The following is a 27,802-nucleotide window of genomic DNA, read 5'->3' as shown; positions in this document are numbered from 1 at the left end:
TAGGATCATATGGGCCTCCACAGGGTAGAGGTTTGTATTAACAGATTTAATTTTTAACGAGAAATGGATGTCAGCCACTTGCTCAACCTAATAGGTCCATACCCAGACAGACATAAACTGAAAAACAATATTTGTACTTGGCAGACCCAGGATTCGAACCTGGGACCCACGGCGTTATAGTCCAACACTTAAGCCGCGCGGCCACCTTGGGTGTAAATTAATACTAAATTAAAAATTAAAACTAAAAAAAATCAATTAATACTAGATACCAATAGGCGATGTCCCGGCAAAACCGCCCAGACATTGTCGCCAAAATAATAAAATTGAGAAATGAGACAATTTATTTTTACATAATATTATACGTATTTTAGATACTCAAATAAAAAAAAAACATATGAATAATATATTTTTTTAAAAAAGTAGATAGTCTAGGTATTCCATTAGGGAACTCAGATATAAGCTATGCAGCTGCACTGGATTAAACACGTATTATCGGCAATGTTTTTGTTTTTCGTACTAAATGATGATTTTAAGTTATTACTCTATAACAGCTACAACTGATTAAATCTCAAATTACACTGATCATTGTAAGTAGCTATGTCAATTTCTATCGATACGCAATTCGAAAAACCAAAAAGCACTTATTTTATATATTTTTATATTTTTTGCGGGCGGGTTTGTGTAGTCGGATTTGTCCGGGCGGTATTGACGAGCACTGGTATGGGCGGATTTGGTTTGGCGGCAATATCCGGGCGGTTTTGTCGGGGTTCTCTAATAGACACATAACGCGGTTCCTCATTTATAATTTACCAACAATATTAGCCATTGGCACGGCACTTATTATTACGAATATTTTGGCACGTAAGCATAAAAAGGTTGGACATCGCTGGTCTATGATATAATTGAATCATTTATAATTAAAAGAACATAAGTCACAAAATTCAAAATTTTGGAATATATTCTAAAAAAATATATTCAATAATATAATATCTACTATTCTACATTAAAACAACTTCAGCCAAACATAATTATTATCTTTAGAAACCGAGCCAAAAAAAAATTGGTGACTTTCAAAACAACAAGTCCTGGACTCGACCATTCATTGAAAGTCCTGTAGAACATCCATTTTATTTGCGGGATGGCAGAATTCCAGTAACAATGCCTACTTCTAAGGCCTATCCTCAAGGTTATGTACCAATAAACAAGAAATAAATAATGACATAAAAAGCTTGATAAAAATATATTGATCCAACAGCACTTAATTTTTCAATGAAATAATCAACTGGTGAACGACAGAAAGTGAAGAAAGACACGAAATCGAAGTTTAAGATTAAAGTGTTACCAAACTTATTAAAAATTATAATAAAAGTAGTTTTTCAAGATATGTAGGTAAAATTAATGTTAATATTTTAGTATATGTTTTGCTTGATAATTAAAACACCAGCTCCAACTCCAGCATTTTTAAACAGCTCTTTTTAGTTGATTTTTTTTTAATAAAGATTTTTTTATACAATCTAATATGCTTCATTTATAGTATTAGCTCACAATTTTTTTATATTTTTTTGAGTGAAATAATCAGTAAAGTTTTCTTTGATTATCTCGGAATATGCTTTTTTGGACTTAGTATCTTTTAATATTCAGTGATTCAATTGTAGGTACCTACTGAGTATTGCATATTTTTTTGTTTATTGTCTCACTGGTAAGTCACCAGCGCGGAAATTAATCTGTCCGCGCATGCCCGTTCACTGATGAATTTAAACCAAAACAAAATACTACAACATGTTAAACTAAAAGAGTAATTTCAGATAGCTTCAGTACAATCGTGTCTCTCTCACGTTAAACACAGTCACACAATGATACCGTTTAGCAAAACTTTATCGTGTTCGCTTATTTTACTTTCAATATTATGTGTATCAATAAACGCGTTGAATATATTGGCTATTTTTCCGTACGATGGAAAGAGTCATATATATGTGACGGATCCGTTGATCAACAGGTTGGCGGAAAAAGGACACGATGTGACAGTCATCAGTCATTTTCCCGAAAAAAACGGACCACAAACAAGAAAAGATATAACGCTAGAATATAAAATACCGGATGATTTAAACTTAGGTGATTTAGGAGAAATGGAATTGATACCTAGATACTTGAGTATGATTCAGATTGTCGTTGAAAGTATGTTTTTATACGACAACGGTGTAACGATGTGTGAATTAATGCTTAATAATTCAGATGTGAAAAATCTTTTAAATAGTGGAAAACAATTTGATGTAGCTCTTGTTGAACAGTTTAATTCTGATTGCCTGCTCGGAATTCTTCATAGATTTAATCTGAAAGCAGTTGGAATTGCGCCAGACATTCCCATGCCGTGGTCTTATAAGAGATACGGAATGATTACAAACCCATCTTATGTACCGTGCCACAATCTTGGTTACGGTAATAAGCCTACGTTTATTGAAACTGTCACTTCAAGTCTTGTATGCGAAGGTATGAGGCTTGGTTATTACTTCAGATCGATTTTACCAACTGAAAGACTCATCTCTGAATACTTGGGTGAAGGCGTTCCGTCTATAAGTGAGTTAACGAAGAACGTACAAGTGCTGCTGACTAATTCTTACTTATCTGTAAGTGGCGCACTAGTTTTACCTCCCAGCGTGATAGGAGTTGGTGGAATACACTTGAAACAGAATAAAGCATTGCCAACGGTGAGTAGAAATAGATCCAATTCGTAAATAGCTTTCATTTAAATATATGCTACATTCAAATGCCAATCATAATACAATACAAGTACCTAGTGCATATCAACGCAGTGACGAACGGCGGAGGTAGGCTGTTAAAATCCGACATATATAGTGCATACTAAGCATTGTCAGTCAAACGTATTTGTTTTCATTGAACTAAAACTACAATGTATTATAGAATAATAGTGTTAGTTAGTTTTTTTTAAATTATTTAAACAATAAGTCTAAACAATAAGAATACTATATATTCTTTGGTATCACTTTAAAAGAATAAGGCATCATTTTGGAATACATGGATGTCGCTAGACAAAGTACCGTCCATTTTTTGGTAAATGTGCCGCAGAGAAGATTTTACAACTTTCTTTTTAGATCAAACCAAACCAAGCCTAACCTAATCTAACCTACCGCAACCTAATATTACCTCATATAATCTTAGTTTGTGATAATGATGTATCAAAATGTATGAAAAATTCAAATTTTCAATTATCGAAAAATATAAAAGCTCATGGCTACCTCTGCGGCACAATTACCCATTTTTTATACAGTATTTTTAATCATCCTTTCATGATTCCAATATCTACGAAATGTATTGTTTGGTTTAAGTAGCACTTTTCAGCAGAGGGTTCGAGCGGACCATTTTTTGAGTTGCTCCGTTATAGCACCGCTCCAGAGTTTGCTCCACTTCTAGGAATTCTATGTATACAAATTATTGTTAAGAAATTAAAAAAACAGCTTTATTTTTCTTTTCATCGTAGAACTGCACATTGATTGCGAGAAAAATTCTATTTCCACGAGTTGTCGCGCCCATTTTTAGGTAAGTAAGTAGCATAATTTTCCCGCCTGTACAAACTGATCACAAAATTACGAACAGCATCGTGTTCTATTAAAATAGTAAGCTGCCAAGCCATTTCACCTGCAATTTTTGGAATCCTTTATTCTATATAATAATAACAAAACATCGGAGCAGTGAAACACTACATATTTTCGGTACTCCGGCTCCGCTCCTTCTCCGGGTAAAACTCCATCGCTCCACTGCTCCATACTCCTGCTCCGATCTCCGCTCCAATACTCTGCTTTTCAGTATAACATATTGTGTTGACCATAAGGCATACAGATAGAAATGTAAAAGCAGATCTAAAAACAGCGTGATGTTATACGAAAATCAGTGAGCTGAATTTTTTAATGGAAAAATATTTCGGTATTACTAAGTTTAGGTAGCTATTTCTATATTATACCAAATAATGAATCCTCTCGATTTTCCGCCCTTCAAATAACTACCGCCCTTAAGCGACGCATAATTTGCCTACCCCCTTGGGACGTCACTGCCAGAATATGATTCGAATAGTACTTTGACATCAATATATTTCATTTATAAAATATAACCGTCCTTAGGCGTCATTAAAAATTAGTTAAAAAAAACCCAAATTTAACATTGCAAAAATTGCGTCGTAATGACAGAATATCGTGATGATAGTATTATTTTAACAGATTTCTTTGTGCAATAAATAAACCGCAACCAAATCGTGATGAAATGATGATTTGCCAGTAATTGAATAATAATGGCAAATAATAATGAAAACTTAACTGTATTTTACGGTTGGTAATTATTGTTTTTTTATTTTCGGTTTTTAAACTGTCACGGTGTGTTTCAGAAGGGAAAAATAATCTCTTAAGCCGGCTCTCACATCTAAACTCGCTTGTCTGCCGAAAAATCATAAATCAAACCTCGTAGGAACGTCGCGCCGATATTGCATATGAAGACCGCGCACATAGACCTAGTGTCACCTCCGCGTAACCGCGTAACCTCTCGAAACGTAGATGTAGGATGCAGCGACCGGTGAGCCGGTAAGGAATTACCAATTCGTAGGTGTGCATGTCCATTCTGGCGGCTTCAACTCGCAGCCCGATACGCATGCGATTTATTGCTAGCAGCACTAGATGTTTTTTTTTTTTTCAAATTAAAAAGTCGCATTTCACCAATGTGTGGAGCTCCATTTGGCAACATGTGTTTGGTAAATAACGTCATATCGACGTATTCAACACGTTGCAAACGAGACTAGTTTTGATGTGTGAGCCAGTTTGAGGTTTAGGCAGGGTTTAATTGAATTTTTAAATTCTAACCAGTACCATCTGCAAATTATTGTATTCTTAGTTCAATGAAAACAAATAAGTATGATTGACAAAGTTTAATATTCACTATTTATATCGAATTAAATTCAATTCAATTTATTTATTTTACATATTGTGAACTATTGTAATTTGTAATAAATTATAAGTTTAAGACTTTCACAACATGACATTTAGAAACAAAGAAATATTATTAAAACAGTATTATGTAGGTACATAACAAAAGAGATAGATCAGTATTAAGTTATTCTACAGTATAAATGTGTAAATTCAAAAAAATATTTAGTGTATAGGTACAAGGAAGTTCACCGGATGAGTTAAGCAGGCCCTATTTTATTTTATTTATACCTTATATTATTTATTTAGACCGAATCTTAACAGCCTACCTCCACCTTTCGCCACTGCAGTCAAGCTAACAAACGTCATGTGAATTTTGTTGCTATGACCATAGCAACAGTTTTGGCGGTATTTTTTTACCAATCTAATTTAATTTTTTTGGACTTGTCAATATTAGGACTGGTATTAAAAAAATGTATGGTTGATAAGAAAAAACACTCTTAGGTATGTGATATATATAAGAGAAAAAGTTGTTGTCGTTTGTATGAATAATATGGACCAAAAAAATAATACCAACATACCTCACTACATTTTTTATAAAAGGCGTAATTAAAAATGTATTAGGTACTTTCAATATACTCAAGTGTATGGATTAAATAATACATACAACAAACATAGTAACTACAACGCAATTTCATTCACCTTTTCATATTGTGTTGCATTAATAATATGGACTATTAATAAATTATAATTTTAATTTATTATTTCAATGTCAAACGTAAGAGTACTATATAATAATATTAATCTACATTACTGTATTGTACAATTTATTTTATTATCATCCAATGAACTTACAATTATTAATTTATTTATTCAACGAAGAAGTCAGATGATTAGAGAGTGCAACATCCTTTATCCAATAAAGTTTATTGGATAAACATAATTTGAAAATACCTTGGAGAAATAATAATTATATAAATACTTTAAATAATTGTTTTTTGAAAAAAAAATATGACGTTCGGTGGGAATCATACTCACGTTCACTAGATTTACGATATAGTTCTATATTACCAACTAAGCTTTTTGGGTCGTATCTGATAACGACAAAATTGTCTATGTAATCCTTTATATGCCGCAATTAGTTAATTGATAGTAATTAACATAAGAATTGGTGTAATTAGGGCGTCCAAAGACGCTTTGGGCACTTAACCGGTTAAAGCGCTTTACAATAATTGTATTACTTTTTGCAGTCGGTTTTTGCATTTTAAATCGATGTATCAATTATTATCAACTAATCGGTGCCAGGATCTCTCCAAATTTTAGTTTTCAAAATGAAGTATGTTGAATAATTAGAATGTTACATTCTTAAATCTTGTAAATTATTCGTTCAATAAAAAAAGTAATTAATAAAAAAAATATTAGCATGTTCAAGGAAGCTACAATACTAAAATATTTTGGAGTGATCCGTGACGTCGCTTAGTAATTAAAGTAATACCTACTTTGATTCAAAGTACAAAAGCCAATAGTAGCTCAATTAAGAAAATGCTTCACAGAGTATTTATTATAAGAGCCATTAGTTAAAACCTTTAGCATAGTGGTCTATGTGCGTGGGTGCGAAACCCGAGAGATGCAGGTTTGATTCCTGCGGGGTGTCATTTTTTCAAAAAGATTTTTTCTATTGGTTATAACATATTTTCAAAATTATTTAAATATGTTCAATAATTAGAATGTTACATTCTTAAATCTTGTGAATTATTCGTTGAATAAAAAAAGTAATTAATTAAAAATATTATACAATGATAAGTACTTAGGACGCCAATGTGTACTGCATTAGTATCTTGTCTATTTTAGATAATACATTTGCCTTATCAATATTGCCATGCATCACAAGAACAATTAAAAAAATCTCAACTGTCGAAAGTGTGTGTCGCGTCTAGCTTCTAAGGTCCACAATTTCACATAAAGAGCCTACCTAAAATAAGTATTCTTCAAAATAGTTACTATTTAACAAGTGGATAATATTATTAGATTACGTTTTAAACATAGCTCTAACGCGATTGTGTCAAGATTTTTGTTCCATATGTTGGGTCACTAGTGTGGTGTTCGATATGTGGGTAGAGGATGATGATAATGAAGTCTTCGATGTAGCAGGGTGAGATTTATTAGCAGCGTATCGGTACAATAGTATATTATACAATGATAGTTACGAGCTAAGTACTTGGATTCGAGTGACATCTAGATACATTATTCTTCGTTATTTATACAATAAAAGTAACACATTAACATAAAATTCTGGTACATACATAATCATATTAGACTAATTATAGAATCAGCGTTTTAAATCGAGTAGCAAAATGAAATATTATTTGTTATTACAGTTAAAATATAATACTATGAAAAATGATTATTCGGCTAATACACCGTAATGGTATAATGTGCTGTGATATGATGTAATAATACAACGTCTCTAATTTCGCCAACCGACTTGCTGATCTAGCTCAGTTGTTTACTGGAAATGGATTCGCTGGGAATATATTACTGCAGAGTAATTTGAAACCTTTAAACAATAGATATTTGATCGCTATTACTCTGCAGCTACACATATATTTGTTTATATCACCATAGTGACGGCAATGCTAATTGGACGTATTTGCATTTATCCATTTAATTTTTACTGGGTAGAGGAGGCCCACGACTGCGACTAATATTCCTGTAGGTCCACCAAACGCCCTTGTGACTTTGTCAAGATAGGACTTTCGAATAGATTGTTTACGATTACGAGCCATCCTATAAATAACTACTATTTTATGTCGATTATCTCTTGTTACTTAATAAACTCACATGATAGACTATTTCAAACATTTTAACAACTTCAAAGTCAAATTACTAAAAACTAGTATTCTCCAGTTAGTGTGTTCTGCCAGAACAGAGACGATATTAGAAAGTGATTTCAAATGATGTATGTTAAAGTATTGAAATAATTTTCGAACAGCACAGCTTAAATATTATTAATTATTATTTAAAGTAAAAAAATGTATCTATCTCATTAAGATTATTATTTTTACTTTACAACAATGACAATATGTGTAGATATTTAAAAAAAATATACCTACTGATATCTTATCAAGGTATAAAGAATCACCGAATATTAAATATAATATTATAATATCTAGGTTGATCTATTTGAGATTTTTTGTTTAAATAACGACGTAACATTTGACAAGTACTGAATTTTTATCGATTGCACACAATAAATTCATTATTACTGTACATAATTCAAATACATAATATATAAAGATTTTGTCTATGGAAATATTTCAGTGTTTACCTAAATTTTGGCAACGATATTTGTATTTTTGTGTTCGTTCTTATTTTAAATAGTCAAGTCACTATAAATATATTGAAAAATCAAAAACAATGATTGTGAACAATTTTTTATATAGTTTAGTTATTATATTAAGTGTTTCAAAACAAGTGCTGTGTTTAAATATATTAGCCATTTTCCCTTACCCTGGGAAAAGTCACTTTTTTGTAGTGTCACCTTTACTAGATTCTTTGTTAGAAAAGAGTCATAATATTACAGTGATAAGTCCATTTAAGAGTAATAAAAAATATTATTCTCATTATAGAAGAGATATTGTTCTTAAAAATAATGAAGAAATACGTCGTGTTGATTTATCTAAAATTGATCAGTCATCTTTGTTTCCGTCGATCGTGGGAAAATTGATATCTAAAGATTTTTTCTTTAAAGTCAGTGAAAAAATGTGTAAAACTATGCTTGAAAATAATGAAGTTAAAGATCTTTTAAAACAAAATCAAACTTTTGATGTTGTTTTAATTGAACAGTTCAATTCAGATTGTCCGTTGGCAATAGTGCATAAATTAAATATACCAAGTATCGCAATAGCCACTGATACTGTGATGGTTTGGTTCTTCGAACGATACGGCCTCAGTGAAAATCCATCTTATATTCCTAACCACGATTTAGGTTACGGAATAAAGCCTACCTTTTGGCAAATTTTGGATAGTCTATTTACAAGATACGCTATGAAGCATGCGTTCTATTGGAGATCACAACAAAAACATCAGCACTTAATAGCGAAATTATTGAATGAAGACGTCCCATTATTGGAGACATTCGCTAAAAATATAAATTTGATTTTAGTTAATTCTTATTTTACACTTCATGGAAGTACAGCGATAGCTCCAAACGTTGTAGAAGTGGGTGGAATGCATTTGAAGAAAATAAAGAATCTACCCAAAGTAAGTGCTATGTAGCTTAATATACGGTAATTTTATTTACATCTTGCTTTGTAATTTCCTCTACCCTCTAAAATCTATATATATGTTTGTAAAAACCCTTGAAATACTATGTAAAATCGCTTAATACCGTAAAAGGCAATTTATACATTAAGGCAATACTTCAGTGAAACGGCAAATAATTCTGAACAGTATGTGGAACGTAATTTCGGAGTACTCGCCAATCGGAGACCGACCGTCTAGGTGACTGCACGTCAATTTGTTTCGTGATGGCGACGGGGGTATTAATTCTTAAATCGTGTAAAGATGACTAAAAACGTCACCCATTTACTTTAAAAATAAAACATGTCAATGAATATTATTATTGTTACTAATATAACAATAAACAGAACATTAACTGGACGCATGTTGGATTTATATGACAAATTATATTTCGGTCGGCATGCGTCATTTGCACTCGCGACCCGCAATCCGCGCATCGCCTAGTCACGATCTTTTTAGACCATGCCTCAACTCAGGTATAGCCTTAACGTGCAGAGGGATAAATGAAAAAATATATCTATAAAACATTTTGACAAACACAACATTTATGGGTGCGTAGTAGGAGGTGACGTTAGGCGGTAGCGATTAAATTTTAATTCGATTCATTCGGTGTTTAATATAAATCTCATTGATTTGAACCTTTATAGTCAGGTACTTAATTTATATAAGTATTATAATACATATTTATAATCATCTCGGGGTTACCGCAAAAAGTTGCTAAATCTCAAAATCATGTTATGAAGTTATTACAATTCAAAGTTTGACATGGCCTCTAAAATCAGACATAATGCTAATTTATTTGTGCTTTATGTGCATGTTCTATATACCGGATGACCTTGATTTTTATAGCATAGCTACATATTAATTTTGTATATAGACACGTAATCCATTGTTAACTCTAAATACCTAAATTAACGACTTACCAACTTTTGGCAGCAACCCAATGTCGATAGTAAAAAAAAATTTGTTCAAAAATAAAAATAAAATACAAAACAAAACAACAAAAATAAAATCATAAAAACATAATTAAAATCACTTAATTTACTATTAACAATTTTGGCAACCATTATATTCTTGTTGAAGAGAATGTTTTTAATTTCCAGACTTTATGTCTACTGCAATCATTAGTTAATTCGTCAATAAATTACTATTAAATTGAAATATAGCATTTGCTTTAGTAATTATGTAATATATTAATATGCAATAACAATTTTGAATTCTTATTGAGCCGCAACATGGTCTGACAAAATAGTTTTGTGGTCCTTTTTTCAACCAGTAATATAGATTAAAATCCTGGCGTATTTTTTCTAATGTCGTCCTTTCACATCGCACCTGACTTCCTGACTATCATTTCCCTCGCCAGATTCCTTGGATCTGCGAGCATTAATTTTGTTTACCTAAAAATCATATAATTAACCCATAGCTTACGGACCGCACAAAATTTTGTTTTTGCTAATTACTTTTCAAATGCAAATTAACACGGTATTTACAAAATTAATTAAAAGGGCCGTAAGCATTGTGTTAAACAATTTTATTGTTAATAAATTAATTTTAACTAGTTATATGTATGCAAATAGGGGTTGTTGCAGAGGCCGATTTGAAGAGATAATGACGTATTGAAGTGTACTGACATGAATGAATGAATGTTGTACTAGGGTTGGTTCCTCTACAGGGAATTATAATCTTACTCGATCGATGATTTTTTTCTAGAATTTTTCTAATGGATATGTTTATAAAGCGTATCACTATTAATTATGATTCTATGTAGTTTACATTAATTTAAAATATAATATTGTGTAGTATTCAGTTTAGACTTTAAAATAATTAAATATACGTAGGTATATTACGTACTTTATTTGGGAAACAATCTGATTATATCATACTAATGAAACGTAATTTATATCACACTGTTAAGATAATAATTATTGACTCATTATTATTTGATAAACATCGGTGATTTTTAATTGACTAATATTATGTGATAATACGTCATTAAATATTATATGGGATATTACGTGAAAGATAAAGGAAAATCCAAATTACTTACATCTTAATTACTTAGTAACAACATATCGTTCCTTGTTTAATTCTAATATTACTAGATTTATCATACATTCGATTTATTTTCAGTTAGTAACATTTTTGTGTACATGGGTATATACTTTACGATTTTCACATGTTGGTATTATAACGAGCGTATATCAGTAATATAACATTATAATTATCAGGGCTCGAAATGGACCGGGACGCACCGGAGCGCCGTTCATCGCCGACAATCCTCAAAATTATCGCTCCGTCTCGTGTAAATATTAATTTGACCATCTGAGCGAGATATGTCATATTATAAAAAAATCTAACACAATCATATATGTATAGAATTAGATAAGTAACAGTGTTAATATTTTCGTAAAATTATCAAGCGCTCCGGTTCGTAAAATTTTCCATTTCGAGCGCTGATAATTATATGAAAAATGGCACAGTGTGGAAGAACATAAGCATTCTGGGATCATGTTAAAAATGAAAAAAAAAATGCTGTTCACATTATTAAAAGTAAGTACCTATTGTAAAATAGTTAGAGGTAACTTTAATGAAACGCAAACAAATCATTTGAGATATTTTTTGCGAACAAAACTTTTAATAAATTTAAAAAAAACATGATTATTTTTATAACAATAATATTTTCAAAATATCTCCTAAAGCGTCAATTACATTGAGCTTCTTTACAAGCTGTTTGTCGGCGAATTTACAATCTGCCTGTAAAGTCGCCCAGTGTAATCATCGAACAAGCTAATAAGCAGGTTGTAAAAACTCTACCGAGAAAAGTTGAGAGCCGGTCAACTTTACACGCTACACGCCGGCGTGTGGGCCTACTGCGTCTGCGCAGTAGAGCGCAGTAGCAACCTCCCGGTAAAAAAACGAACTACGTTCTGTCAAAATAGTCGCTGGCTTGTGGCTTCTCAGCGAATGGCAAGTTTTGTGTGTAATCATCAAATCGCAGTAGCTGAATCGCCCGCGCTTTTAAATTCGCCAACAAACAGCTCTCGAAAGAATTCTACCATATGCCGAAAACATTCTTGGTGACTACCAATGCGGCTTTAGACGAAACCGCAGTACTACCGATCAAATCTTTACACTGCGCCAAATCTTTGAAAAGAAATGGGAATACGCCCAAGATGTACACTGTCTCTTTGTAGATTTTAAAACCGCATATGACTCTATTGATAGAGAAGCTCTCTGGAATATATTGAAAGAATTTGAAATACCGTCAAAACTTATAAATATAATAAAAGTATGCATGGACGGATCCAGAAGTAGAATTCATATGCAAGGTAGTATATCAGAATCTTTTAAGGTGACAGCAGGGCTAAAACAAGGCGACTCCTTATCACCAATGCTGTTCAACTTAGCTTTAGAGAAAGCCGTTAGAGAAGCTCTGAAAGCAGAAGGTGGAGTTACCCTGAATGGGTCCCATAAAATATTGGGCTACGCAGATAATTTGGTGGTGCTCGGAGAATCTGAAGAAGAAGTCAGAGATATTTTCACTCCTCTGGAGGACACAGCGAAAAGGTTGAACCTACGAGTAAATGTGGGAAAGACCAAGTATTTGAAAATGACAAGAGGCATTGAACCCTCTGAAAACATTGGAATAAGAAACTCCTCGTTCGAGAGAACCTCTCTCTTCAAGTACTTGGGCTCCAACATTACCTCTAAAAATGAAATGTCCCTAGAGCTCTCTGACCGACTGAGAAGTGGAAATGCAGCGTACTTCGCGCTTAGTCGTCTGTTCAGGTCCAAAATGCTGTCCATCAAAACGAAATTCCGGGTGTATAACGTGGTCATCAAGCCAATCGTCATGTATGGATGTGAAACGTGGGGTTTAACAGAAAAACAAGAAAAGGCGCTCCAAGTGTTTGAAAACAGAATCCTCCGGAGAATACTTGGACCCGTCAATGAGAACCACCGGTGGCGCATCCGCACAAACGCTGAGCTCTTCGACCGATACCAACCTAGAATCACTAATATTCTGAGGTCAAGAAGGCTCAGATGGGCGGGCCACGTTGTACGATCTGAACGATCTAGAACTCTCTATAGGATTTACAAAGGCACACCAGCTGGCACTCGACCTCTTGGCCGCCCTCGACGGAGATGGGCGGACAACATCCAAAGGGATGCGGAAAGGCTGGGGATAGTCAACTGGGAAGAGAGAGCGCTGGACAGAGATGCCTGGAAAAACGTTGTGCAGTCGGCCATGGACCTGAACGGCCCCTAGCGCCAGTTTAATAATAACAAACAGCTCGTAAAGAAGCTCAATGTAATTGACGCTTAAATAAAATTTGTTCAATCATAATATCTTTATTTATACCAACAATGTGACAATTTACAAGAATATTAAACCACTTTCACAATTATTTCATTTTTCGGTTCGAGTAAAATTTTTATGGCTTAAGCGTTGGACTATCACGCCGTGGGTCACAGGTTCCAATCCTGGGTCTGGCGTAAAAAACAAAATCTGTTAATACAAACCTCCACTCTGTGGAGGCCCATGATCCTATTAGGATCGGACATGGTCGAAAAAAAATTATATTGATTTTCAAACCTTCTTTTTTTATTAATTCTACGACACTCGAGTCACTTAATATGTTGAATTATAAATTATCTTGGAATCATTCTGAGGATTGGTTTATAGCCTAAAACAGATCGTGAGTACAGAACTGCATAGTTGTAAGTGTTTATTTTTGGCGAAACAAAAGTAACAATAAGGCAGGTTACAATACTACTTCATTGTTGGGTTTGTTCTGTCAAAATTAAACGCTTAGAATCTTGTAATATTAGGCTTGCAAGATGTCAAATAAAATAACTTAGATACCATAGAATTAATAAAAATACATTGTAACTATTAGAATGGAGTTCTACTACGTAAAAATCAGTTCAATGAATATAAATTATATCGTTGATTTAAAATTACTGCAAGTTTTGGCTCTACAGTTTTATGCGAATCTGGGCCACATCACAAAGAGGTTTCTTAACAGATTTTTTATTTGACTAGAAATGGATGTAAGTCACTTGCTTTCTATTAGGTCATCACTTTGGGTCTAAACACACATTGAAAAATAACATTTTTCAAGCCCGGGAATTGAACCCGAGACTCGACTATCGTGGGCGACAATTATTACTCCGCATGAATATTGTCAATTGCGTTAATCGTGCAATGTCTAGATTAGAAGCAGAACATTAACTCCATGTCACATGATTTTTTTGATTGATTTATTCAACGAAATCCTGAAAAGTTAGAGAATTGATTAATCTGAAATGCTGAAACAGTTAATACAAGTATTTTGATAACGAGATGCTCCTCCATTATAACCACGTTTTTCTTATCTCGTATTCTTGTTTGTCCGGTGGTTGTTTATCCAGTACAAATCTTGCAATCGATTTTCAACTAACTTCCCGACTAGCTAGACATTTGAAACGTTTAGAATGTATCAGAACACGATGCCAATGCATTCTTTAAATACTTTTAGCTATCTTTAAGTAGAGTTGAATTCATTTTTAGTTAATTTTGTTTTGTATGAAAAGTTATTTCCGAAGAAGAAATCCGTAATCCAATCCACTATTATTGGATGCTAAGGGAGTGGTCTTAGCAACTAAATTATTAATATATACGTGCGTTACTATGGAAATCAAAATGACATTTCAGTATTCTATATTTTTGTTTGTTTGTTGCAAATTAGCAAAAAAATGATTTGTTGACCTTATTTGTCCGAAATTATTAATACATAAGTTTATATGATTCAACAGAAAATTTAAAAACGTTGTATATAAAAAGTTTTTTTTATCTTGTAATTATTTTATGGTTGCATACCGCAGACCCCAGGATAAATAATTAGGTTAGGTGAGCACATTGCGTTATTTATTGAATATCTGCAAGTGAAAATGACAATGGTTGAGTCGCGTGACATCATTGTATCCATAAAATCATCAGTCTGACGTTTTCCTCTCACTTTGTTGATACATATCGGTCTCCATATTGTCTTGTTAAAGTCATTACAGGGCCGCGAACTGCTTTCTCTATTGCATAATCAAACTTATATATACTATTGAAGATAATATACAAATTATTATGGATTTCATATTAATCTTATTATTATCTGGAGTCATTATAAGGTTTCCTATAAGCTTATTTCAGGGCGTATTCAGAAGAAATTTCTTCGACATCTTTATTTTAATGTAAATAAATATTTTCCTTTCGACAGTTTCTCAAACGAGTATTTTCCGACTAGCTTTCTTCAAGGCATGCTCGTCTTTCATTCTCTTGAGGCTCGTATGTAGGTCACTTCTGCTCTTAAATCATTTTTCTCTGCTCTCACGTGGTATAATTTCCAATCCTGATATTCTCGAAAAAATGAATTTCTATGCACCCGTCAATTACATGCATGACCTATTTTGGGTGAAAACTGTTTCCTCGTGTCAGGCTCACCTGGCACCAAAAACGAGAGCTGAGCGGCTGGTCAATGCACTCCCTAGAGATGTAGACATTTTTAGCGATGCATTATGTTTTATGTTTTTAAAATTCTATTTTATTGTTTAATTTGTATTTTTCTTGAATTATTATTGCTGTTTTCTATAAAAATATTTTTTTCTCTACTAATTTGTTTTTTTCCTGTACTTGTTATTATAATTAATATCATGTTGTGAACGTCTTCAAATAATAATTTGTAATGTGCTCAATGTGTACTTTTTAATTAGATAAATATTCGGTAATTAAGGCTATACTTCAGCTGAAGCATGGTCTAAAAAGATCGTGACTAGGCGATGCGCCGATTGCGCAAATGACGCGAGCCGAACGAAATATAATTTGTCATTAAAATTCAACATGCGTCCTTTTAATGTTATGTTTATTATTATATTCGTAATAATAATAGTATATTCATTGAAATGTTAAGTACATGCGGAACGTTTTTTAGTCATCTTAACACGATTTAAGAATATATTCCTCCGACGCCATCACACAACAAATTGACGTGCTCACTCCTCGACTATCAGTCTCCGATTGGCAATGACTGCGAAATTTCGTTCCACCTACTGTTGAAAATTATCTGCCGTTTCACTTATATACTTATTTTTAAAAACTTCTTTTTTACTGTCATAGATAGGTTTACGGAAAAAAAGTGCAAACGATGTATTTTGGTTCAAAGATTTTTTTTAAAACATTCATACGTTTACAATATTATTTAGCATTCGATAAAAATAAGAAAAAATCTAGTACGTATAATTTAATTTATTTAATCGACTATAAGCTCAGTGCATTTTAAATGTTTTTTTTTTTTGTGATTTTACCGAGGCTTTGACTGCGACTCGCTGTCATATCGCCTCTTCTCTTCTAGAAGGGGATCCGTCGATCAGGTCCTCCATTTTAAATGTTAAAGGAGAAAATCCAATCCGTATAAATTAACACATATTATTTGTGGTAAAACAAAGTGCTCAAAAAACATTTACTGTTTTTAATAGTTTGCTGATAACTATTTTTTTTTAATACTCACCACAGTACGTAGATAACCATAATTGATTAATTAGATTATATTATGTATCTACGTGTGCAATAATAAAATTTGCGCGGTAAATATTTATTGTTCGGGTACGCTTTTGTTATGCTCTTGAGTTTCATTGCAATTTTTAAATTTGCCAATATGTCTTTAATCATTGTCTCAGTTTCTTTTTGATTATCAACTGTGAGTAATAATTATTGTAATGATTCAGTATTTCTCTTCACACTCTACATGTTTTTTTTTATCTCATCGATCCTTTGTTTGATTCTGTTTATTACATTATTAACCTTTTCCAACTAATGAAATGTGATTATATATTTTTTTTAAATTAACCAATTACCAAAAAAACTACTTTTTATATTATGAGGACTTTATTATGGGAACCCACTATATGTATTAATGTCTACTTCAATGAGCCATATTAGGGATTTCGCAGAAATTCTAAAAAACTTGCTAAAATTACAACATGAAAACATTTGAAAATGAAAATGCATATCTGTGTGTAGGCGATTTTTTTTTCAAGAATGGGTATCAGTTATTATTATTTGGAAATAGGCAGGTCGTGTATTATTTTTTAATACTTTGGACGCTGAAGACGCACCTGGCACGTAATGACCAGGCGGCCGATCGATGTAATTAACGTGCATTTTAAAAGTGGTAATTAAAAAATCATTATCTAGTCAGTTAAGGGTGGCCCAATTAATGAGAGCATATGAATGAATAGAATACATAATTCGAAAACTCCTCAAAAACACCCTACTTATTATGAAAAATCTTGAAAAAAATATTAGTGCCTGACAGGACATCATCCATTGGGTTCGGTCGATTTACTTTACCTATAGTTTTTCAAGGTTTTTCTGAATTACGTATGCTCAATCAAGAATATTCTTAAATTTTGTGAATTATTTATTTCATAAAAACGTTATTTAATTTAATACTTAATACAATTAATACAAAAAAGTCGACTCCACGCAGATGACAAAAATTTCTCCTGCGGTGCTAATGCTTTGTCTATATTACTCAATGTGTATATTGAAATTGTAAATACTCTTTTTTTATTAATTCGACTTAAAGATAGTCATGTAGAAATACTGAAATGTAATAAGTAATGAATTAACGTAAAAATCGAGACTGCTTAATACTTTGGACGCGGAAGACGCACACGGTGCGTAATGACCAGGCGGCCGATCGATGTAATTAACGTGCATTTTAAAGGGGGCAATTAAAATCTCATTATCTATTCAGCAGCGAAAGCGTTAATGGTATCACATAACCTAATCATGTCATTCTTTACTACTTTTGTTTGAAATGTTTAAAAATACCCAATGGTAAGAATACTTTTTAATACATGATTATTTTTTAGATATTGTACTGACATTCATCTATCGGCAAATGAAATCACCAGATGAATTAATACTACTATAATTATTAATTTTGACTTCTCTGTAAGTTGTGAGATACAATTTACAATCATTTTTCTTTACCGAAATCTCTTAATATTTTATGAATTCTATAACTCTGTCTTCGGGATAAAGATATTATCGTTTATTTGAAATTCAATTAAAAAGAAAAATTAGTATATTGACATAATTCTCCGATAACTTAGATGGAAACAAGAGTAGAATATTTGTTGCAGAAGTAAGTAAGCCCCGATTCCTATACCAAGTTCGTTGGTAATTGGTATGATAAGAAATTTCATTTACTGAGGAAAATCCTTGAAATAACTAGACTTTTATTGACATAACTGTCTAGTAGATAATTTAATTAATAACGTTATCATTCATTTCAGTAATATGTCAACAAACTTCATCTTATCACGGTTTTGTTTGGTACTTATGGTTTTACCAACAGTGACAACATTATTTAATCAGATCTACTCAAATAAAAATTCTTTTTCATACGACACCTGAAGTTTTGAAATAATAATGATTTGACATAAATGACAAAGATATTATTTTTATAAACCATTTTAATAAATTATTATAAATGTATAATTAGGTAAAAATATATTTAACAAATAATTGATTTGCCTTTTGCATTATTCCATTTGAGTCATTTTTTACGACCCGGGATTTGCCTTTCGAAATCTTCGGGCACTATGCGCACTCACCAATGGCAAATACACACCGATAACCTCATCCTTTATTAAGTAGGTAATATTGTTATGTAATTAAATTCTTTAATTGTATTAAATTAGCATTTAAGCACGAATTAACTGTGGGTATTCGTTGTCAGTAGGGATTCCAATCCCGGGATCCCGAGCTATTTTCGATACCTATGAATCTCGGGATTGATAAACATAATCCCGAAACTTTCGGGATTGATTTTTTTATCAATTTTTATGGAAAATAAAATAAAAACAAAAATATAACAGAAAAAATACTTTTAATAACAAATAACTACAGTAGAAATAAACTGAGTTTGAATGAAGTTTGATTTATACCCATGTGTAAGTTGCCGATTCATTTTATTTTTTCACATAAATTAATAAAAATGAGAAAGATTGAAAAAAACAATGCTTCGAACTATTAGCAAAGTAATTTCACTATGATCTCATACGTTTTAGGGCAGTTTCATATTTGGCTGACTAATTAGATTTAAGAAGCGGAAAGGCCATAAGTACACCATGATTTGCTTTACTATTTAAAATCTCGCTAACCCATTCATTAAGTCTTTACTATCAGAAACAGCAATCTCATATTAAATTCACATTATTATTAGTTATATTACAATATTATTTACTCCATTAAAATTATAAATTTCCAAGATTGAACGTATACAATATTAACAATACATATCTTAAATAATATAAATTATACTAGATTTATTTTTGACCGATTTTATCAATGTTGTTTGTAAATATAAAAATTTTATATTAACAATGGGAAAAAATGCCAATCCAAGGACCAGTCCCGGGATCCCGGGATTGTCAAATTGTAATCCTGAAATCCCGGGATCTGAATTTTGGCTCGGAATTGGATTCCCTAGTTGTCAGTGTGTATTTACCATTGGAGAGTGCGTGTTGTGCCGAAAGATGAAACGCCAAAAAATTACTCAAATGGTATAGTACAAAACTCAAGTCAATTATAATTTAAATTCAAATTCGATAGTATGTTTCTTCAATATTTGTTTTATTAAAAATGAGATAATGGGTTTTTTAACAAATTAAACATTAAATTATTAAGGAAAACAATAAATAATAATGGTGGGAGTGAAATAGGTATTGTAGAAACTATTTGTATGTAAACCACGTACAAAGTGATACCAATTTATAAAACAGTGATAAATTTTATGTGGCGTATTGACATTATTTTACCACGTTTTTATTAACTCGTATTCTTGTTAGTCCAGTACAAATTTTTTCTTGTGTGCAGTCCTAGCAACTAAATTATTAATATATACGTGCGTTACTATGAAAATCAATTTGAAATGTCAAAATTACATTTCAGTATTCTATATTTATTCAGTATTTCTATCAAGTACAAAAAAAGTATTTATTAATATATGGAATTGTCAAGTTTATATGACTCAACAGAAAATTTTAAAACGTGGGGTATAAAAAGTTATTTTTATCTTGTGATTATTTATATTGTTAAAAAGACCCTAACGCTAGTGTATAGATTGTTGTAAAACAGTTAAAAATATTTTATGGTCTGCAATCAGTATAATATTGCATATATTTTTCAGACAAGTATATTTACTTAGGTGATACCATTAGATTTTAAATAATCTCATACATTTTTAAAAATATTTGACGTAAATGGGCCTCTATTTTTTAACACTCAATTTACAAAATCTTTCATTTCTGAATGAAAAACGATACAATATAGATTAAAAATCATCATATTATCACTGAAATGTCCATTCCATTAAAAACCCATTGTTACATACTATACAATCGTATTAGTAAATTGTATGCATCAACTGACAAGCGTTAGGAATTACTAAAATGGCATTGGCTATATTTTGCCATAATGTAATGTGTACATTTTCTTTAATGTATACTATTTTTAAAAATATGTATTTCTGAATTTAAGAGCGAATTTATCTCAAGTTAAAGCAGTATTTTTATGGTAGGTAGAGATAACAACCCAAATCACTGACCCAACTTAAAATAATATGTACGCTACTGTTTAAAATGTTTACACTAATTACATGCAATCGGCGAGTCAAGCAAAAAGGGCATACAAGCCACTTTGACGATAATAAGTTATTTTTTTGATTAGATTATTTATAATGCCACCGTTAGCATCCCAAAATGACTTAACGGCCCACATGCTCAACGTAGGTCAAAATGGAGCTTTTATGGTATTTTCAGAGCATAACCCTGGACATTCCTTAAACGTTGTGAAACTGGTTCAATATTATTGTAAATTGTAACGTTGTTGGTATAAAAAAATATAATATGATTGAACAAATTTTACTTAGGAGATATTTTGAAAATATTATTGTTATAAAAATAATCATGTTTTTTTTATTTCTTAAGGGGGGACATGCTCAGCGTAAGTGAAAATGGAATTTTTGTTCTATTTTCAAAGCATGATCCTGGAAATACCTTAAGGGCCCGCTGAAGAGCCCGCCGTTCAAATATAATTTAGTATAAAAAGAACCTCGGCGTCGTAACTACGTCAATTTAAATCGATCTTTTCGCAAAAATCACTAATCATCGGAGATTTTATTTCAAGAAATATTATTATTATTACTGATAATTTCTGCCGCGCGGAGAATTATTATTATTTTATGAACACCTGCGACATGAAGCCGATCAGAAAACAGGGCTGTCAAAATAATATTAAGCATTCATATTTTTTAAATGTTAATTTCATCATGGTTTTTAATCAAACCTGTGCAAGTACGTACTGATAACTTGGGTGGATTTTGTAGCAAACATACTATTGATATATATACGGGTATATTATTATTATAACCCAATTCAAATTGAACATAGGTTGATACTCAAATACTATTATAGTATGTTTATGATTTCGAGAAAATAATACGATGGTATAATTAATCCATATCAATTATTTGAAAACATTACATTCGCACTTTGCACAAAATTACAAACACATTCGAAGTTTGCCGCACACGTACAGACCACGTGATATTTGTTTACGCAAAATCGTCGCTTTTCAAAATGGCGAATTTGATTACCAGATTTTACTGCGATGAATCAGTATGTTCCTTTTTGTCTTTTTTTATTCGTAGGTTTGTTTACTATGTATACCGAGAAATTTCCATTTATAAACTCGGAAACGATTTTTACAGAAGAGTTTTGGAATATAATGCAACCAAAACTGGAAAAAATTCTATCATGGGTGTTGACTTCCTGAATTAGCTAACCCCAGGTCCATGCCACTACGTGAACCACAGTGGATATTAAGCCATTTCCACACTGGCAACAAGTTGCTGGCAACCTCATTAAATTTTACGATACTTACCATAATTGCTTTAGAAATTTTACAATAATTATCGTAAAATCTAACGAGGTTGCCAGCAAATTAACTTGTTGCCAGTGTGGACCCGGCATTAGATGCACAAAACTTAAATAATATATATTATAAATAAAAATTTAAAATTATAAATATATATTATGATTTATGTCTTCGACAGCCCTGATGAAATAAATGTGAAATATGAGTCGGATCAGTCACAGAGCAAATTTATTAACACAAACAACTTTGACACGACCTTTTTATATTAACTAGTAGACCAGATATTATGGACCACATGTTAAAAAATCATATTTTCAATTCTCAAGGCCATTTCTGTAGAACGTCCTCTTAAACGTTGTAGATAATCTATTTATATAGATTTGAAGCCTTATTATCTTTTATATTTATTTAAAACATTTGATGACTGCATAAAGTATGTTAATTACATAAAATAGTATTCTTTTATACCTCTCGCTCTCATGTTTTAGAATATAGTCATATTTCAGTACGTCCATGTGCAGTGGTGTTAAGATTTTTTATATTTATTATTTTTTAAACGCATTTACAAATCCATTAGTAAAATTTTTGTTAACAATATATAGTGACATATTTACGATAAAAAAATATATTTTATAATATTTTTGATCCCAAATGTGACAAGAATTAGGCATTTTATTATTCAAAAATGGGCACGATTAACACATTTGAAGATAATTCTAAAGATATTGATTATAAGCCATGTCTTTGACCATTAAAATGTGATAAACATCCTACGAATATTGTTTGCTTTATAATAATTACTGACCTAAGACTAAGGTAGTATTTTTTTGAAATACGCCATTTCTATTGACATTTCTCAGTGTCTAAGCTACAACATACGGCCACAGCAATAAATTGACAATAAGGCTTCAAAATTATATAAATAGATTATCTACAACGTTTAAGGAATGTCCAGGGCTATGCTCTGAAAATACCATAAAAGCTCCATTTTGTCTTACGCTGAGCATGTGGGCCCTATTTCTAATTAATTTTATTTTATAAATGAGTTGTAATTCATTCATTATGTAAATTTTAATTTCATTTTCATGTATGTCTACCTTTCGTTGTAAAGATTGTCTTTTAAGATTTTGTTTGAACAGAATTTAAAGTTTTATTCTTATTTTACTACAACGATAAGAAAACATCACAATATTTTTTGACGTATGCTTTAATTGTGTTAATAAGTTTTCTAATTCTTATATAAATTTATTATATATTATATTCATTAAATCGTCACCCATTAAATGAATACTATCAAAAATTATATAATAATTACGGCACGTATATATACTAACCAAAGATTTCTTGAGCCAATTTTATTATTATTTCAATACACACTTATTTCGAAATACAATATTGTTGACAAGCCGATGATATTACCTATTTAATTTAATAATTGGCGTGGATATTGTTTTTGAAAAAGAGCCAAGAGTATTTTGACAGAGCAAAAGAAAAAGATAACAACATGTTAATTTAAACTTTTTTGTTTATTCTTACGATGTCTTTTAATTTCAATGGCATATGTACAATATCAATCTTTCTTTCTTCCTCTACTTCAACCTGTAGACGTTCAATGCTACACATATTATACTTCTCCCATTTTCATATAATATTTCTTCACATCTTGTTATGTCAGCAGCCTACTCAGTTGTCAAAATACGAATATAGTAATAAAGATAATTATTAATTTTCTTTAATCACCTTTTTGTCCTAAAATAGAGTAGATACCTATCTAAAAAAACTTTGTTTTTAAAATTAAACTTTTTTTTGAATCCAGTAACGAAAAAATGGGACTAGGACAATTAGATGCCAAGACAAGTGGGCACCGCACTTTCGGATAAAATAACGTTCATTAATGTAATAAATAGACGTTCGTTACGATTTGATACAAAAAGTAGACGGGGAAGTTTAATAAGTTTCTATTTACTACTTAATAATTTTAATTGATTTTGCTCTTAACATAATGTTATTTTTATTGCGGATTGAGAATTATTATGCCCGACGCTTCATATAAAAATAAAAGAACCCTCTTCTAGTTTGAACTTAAACATTATACATAATTAAATCATTTTTTACTTGTGCATATTTAGATTCTCACCAAATATTAAATACATATTTTAAAGGTACCTATAATTCACGAACGTCTATTTCTTTTCGAATTTCATTAGATTGTGTAGTACCCAATTGTCCCGGCGCCCAATTGTCCTAGACCCGAAAAAATAATAATAAATAAATAAATAATAACAAAAAATACTCAGATGACCACTACCAAATCCATAAAATTTTTTGAAGACACTTGGATATTTCAATGAATTAATGTCTAAATACTAATTATTTCTTAAGAAATTCTATAGACTGTTTAAATATTAAGCATAACCATAATTATATCAGTACATTTAAATTAAATAGGGACACCTACATATTATAAGCTAGTTTAAAACATAAGTTATGTTGTAATTTACGAATATGTTAAGTTATTGTTTTGGTAAAATGAATTGAAAACGCGTATTTTGGGGTAGGTAGGTAGGTCATGCGCTTCTGAAGGGCGGTAAATTATGTATATAATTTTTATTCGAGGTGTATTTATTTCATAATTATTTAAATGATTGTGAAAAATAGTATACATACTTACTTTATTTGGTAAGGGAGCTTAACTTATGGGTCGCTTGGTATATTGAGTGGATTACAAAAAAAATTCAATTTATGATAATAGATAATTTTAATATAGGTACCTAATAGGTACTTTGAGGGATTTTAAATTTAAATTCTTTCTTGGGTCTCGAAATCAAACTATGACTGTAATCTGAATTTCAGTTCAAACATCTTAGGAACCCTTATATTGTAAGGTCATGAATTCTAATAAAACTTCAGATTAAATATTGGCAAATTGCGGTATTTAAAATTTTCTTGGGAAGAAATTTGTTTGCGGGCATCATTGATAAATTCGGTACATATATATTAAAATTGATTGAATTGTATAAGTATTTTTATTTTAACAAATTATGTGTTTATGCGTCTATCAATGTCACACTTTTTCATATATTATAATTCATAAACTCATCTATTTATGTACATAACTAATCTATAAAATATTTTGTTTCAGGATATTGAGAAGTTCATCGAAGAATCTCCCCATGGTGTGATATTTTTCAGCATGGGATCTATGATCCGAGCAGTAACTTTTCCTCCAGAGAAATTGAAGGCAATTCAAGATGCCTTCGCAGAGCTTCCTCAGAGGATTATGTGGAAGTGGGAAAACGAGACGATGGCTGGGATTCCGGACAACGTCATGGTTAGGAAGTGGCTGCCGCAGTTTGATATCTTGAGTGAGTGGAAATATATTTTTTTATATTCTTTACGACGTGATATTCCATTAATAGTAAAATCCTACTCGAATCTGTATATTTACCTTGTGTAAGGTACTCAACTCTTTCTGCGATCCTTGGCTCGTTCTCTCAGTCATACTGAGCTAATTTAATAGAATGGTATCACAATATTATTATATACCTAGTCCATCGTTCTCACAAAATTTGTGACGTCCTCGGACAAAATGTCGCCCCATTTTTATACAGTATTTTTTATCATCCTTACATGACCCCAATATTTAAGAAATGTGTTGTATGGATACATTATTAACAAACTATATATCACTAAATCCAATTTAAATGCCATCTCTACTTCAATAAACAATATTGTAAGTCCACGGTTTCAGATGCATTAAAAATACACGTGACAACTTTCAAAACACGCGAGCTAGGTAAGTACCTATGTACCTTACTATAATTCAAAATATAATTCGCAAATCTGCACGTGTCATTGCTGGTCATCAAGGACGTGACGTCCAAGGACAACAGAAGTAAGCTAGACATCGCTAAACCGACAAAAAATACAGTCCTGTTAAACCTTTTATGTTAATTCTTAATACATTTTGTTTCCAACCAGTGAGCAGATTTTTTTAATCGAAGGATATTTTCATTATTAGGTACTTACAAAGTTTAGTTACCTATTTCTATATAATATTTATCTAATGATTCTATTCGATTTGCCGCCCCCAAGCGACGCTCAATCTGCCTACCCTCACGGGTTGTCACTGTGAAGACTCGTAGAAACCATATTAGCTTCAAACACAGATACTTGGAATATAATAGGTAGTAAAATTGTGTCAGAAACGAGGAGATAAGAGAAGGGAAACTCCATTCACTCGTCACATTTAACCCATAGCCGTCCAAATACGAGAATTTCTCTTGCGGCATTTTTTTGTCTTTTGTACCAAGCACGAGAAATTCTCGTGCCTGAGAAGGCACTTTTTCGTTATTTTTTTGGGACGTCCATAGGCATATATTGTATTGAAAAAATAATGAATTAAGAAGCAGATTTCTACACCAAATAAAGCTTTGGTTAGCGAGGTTTCTTACCAAATAAATATATTATAGATTTTGAAAGCGTTGCTGCGTGAATTCGTACTGAATATATTTGTGAATTTTTTTGTGACTATGTGACATCTATTGATTAAATTGTTGATCTAATATATTTAAAAACAGCTTCATATTATACTCTACAAATCAATGATTAGTGAAGTTTTCAACCAAATAATATATTTAGAGCATACTTGAAAACATCGCGGGAAGTTTGAAAAAATAATCAACAAAAGTTCTTATTTATTGAACTTTGTACCTTCATATCTCCATGTTCATGTGATTTATTATTTTTATAACTCTGAAATTATAATAGGCCATCCGTTTGTTTCAAAAATCAATTGATTTCAAGTTATATATTTTGAGTTATTGATATTTGATTATTGAAAGTCATTTTATTGTTCTATATACAAAAATAAACTTGGATTGAATGACCAATTTGTGTTTTGGAAAGTCGCACGCCAATGGTGTCGTTGATATGGCAGAACCATGTTCTATGGATAACTTAAGATATTGTCATCCTGGAATACCTTTATTCAAGCCATCCAGACTTCAGCATCTTAGAAGGTGACTAAAGATCATCTACACGGTTTATAAGATAGAGCTACGGTATAATATCCTGCAGTAGCGAAGGGTGGAGGTAGGCTGTTAAGATCTGTCATAAATTGTGCAAATTAAACTGTGTTAGTCATACGTATTTGTTTTTATTGAACTAAGACTACAATTTACAGACGGTGTTGATTAGTTTTTAAAAATCAATTAAACCCTGTCTTAACCAAACCGTAATAGTTTTGATATACTTTTGGCGATGTTCTGTTCATTCATACTTATTTGTATTCGTTGGATTAAGAAAACATAATATTACACATATCGTTGGATCTTTTTTTTTAAATTCATTCATTCATTTGCCTAAACCAAACTATAATATTATATAAAAAATATTATTAGGTATTTATATCCATAAAATATCCACAGTCATGTATGATTTAATTGCATAATTTTAGATATTTTATAGATACACTGAGTATTTTTTGACTATTATTTATTATGACTTGGTTTCGCAGGGTTTAATTGAATTTTAAAAACTAACCAACACCGGCTGTAAATTGTAGTCTTATTTCAATGAAAACAAATACGTA

General features: G+C 31.4%; 2 protein-coding genes across 2 annotated transcripts in view; both read left to right on the top strand.

The window, feature by feature from the left end:
• Nucleotides 1-1,813: 1,813 nt before the first annotated feature.
• Nucleotides 1,814-27,802, top strand: part of LOC147070650 (UDP-glycosyltransferase UGT5-like) — a 28,437-nt gene continuing 2,448 nt past the window's right edge. The window contains exons 1-2 of the mRNA XM_085948774.1: nt 1,814-2,705; nt 25,352-25,574. Coding sequence (XP_085804900.1) covers nt 1,854-2,705; nt 25,352-25,574 — 1,075 coding nt within the window. The 5' untranslated portion in view covers nt 1,814-1,853. The remainder of the gene's footprint in view (nt 2,706-25,351; nt 25,575-27,802) is intronic.
• On the top strand, nt 8,660-9,428 carry LOC147070651 (uncharacterized). Its single transcript, XM_085949164.1, has 3 exons — nt 8,660-8,849; nt 9,060-9,188; nt 9,324-9,428. Exons 1-3 carry the CDS (start codon nt 8,688-8,690, stop codon nt 9,426-9,428), a joined length of 396 nt encoding a protein of 131 aa, XP_085805290.1. The 5' UTR covers nt 8,660-8,687.

This window comes from Rhyacophila brunnea, unplaced genomic scaffold (assembly GCF_057557595.1).
Source record: "Rhyacophila brunnea isolate RB1 unplaced genomic scaffold, BYU_Rbru_1.0 scaffold_21, whole genome shotgun sequence".
In the NCBI taxonomy this organism is placed as follows: Eukaryota; Metazoa; Arthropoda; class Insecta; order Trichoptera; family Rhyacophilidae; genus Rhyacophila; species Rhyacophila brunnea.
This window is presented reverse-complemented; position numbering and strand designations above follow the sequence as displayed.

Bases quoted from the DNA above. Each gene is read 5' to 3' on its own strand.
- LOC147070651 (XM_085949164.1), top strand. From the start codon at position 8,688: ATGTGTAAAACTATGCTTGAAAATAATGAAGTTAAAGATCTTTTAAAA. The intron at 8,850-9,059 runs GTTTGGTTCTTC...CCATTATTGGAG, and splicing joins TAGCCACTGATACTGTGATG to ACATTCGCTAAAAATATAAA. The intron at 9,189-9,323 runs GTAAGTGCTATG...ATACCGTAAAAG, and splicing joins AAATAAAGAATCTACCCAAA to GCAATTTATACATTAAGGCA.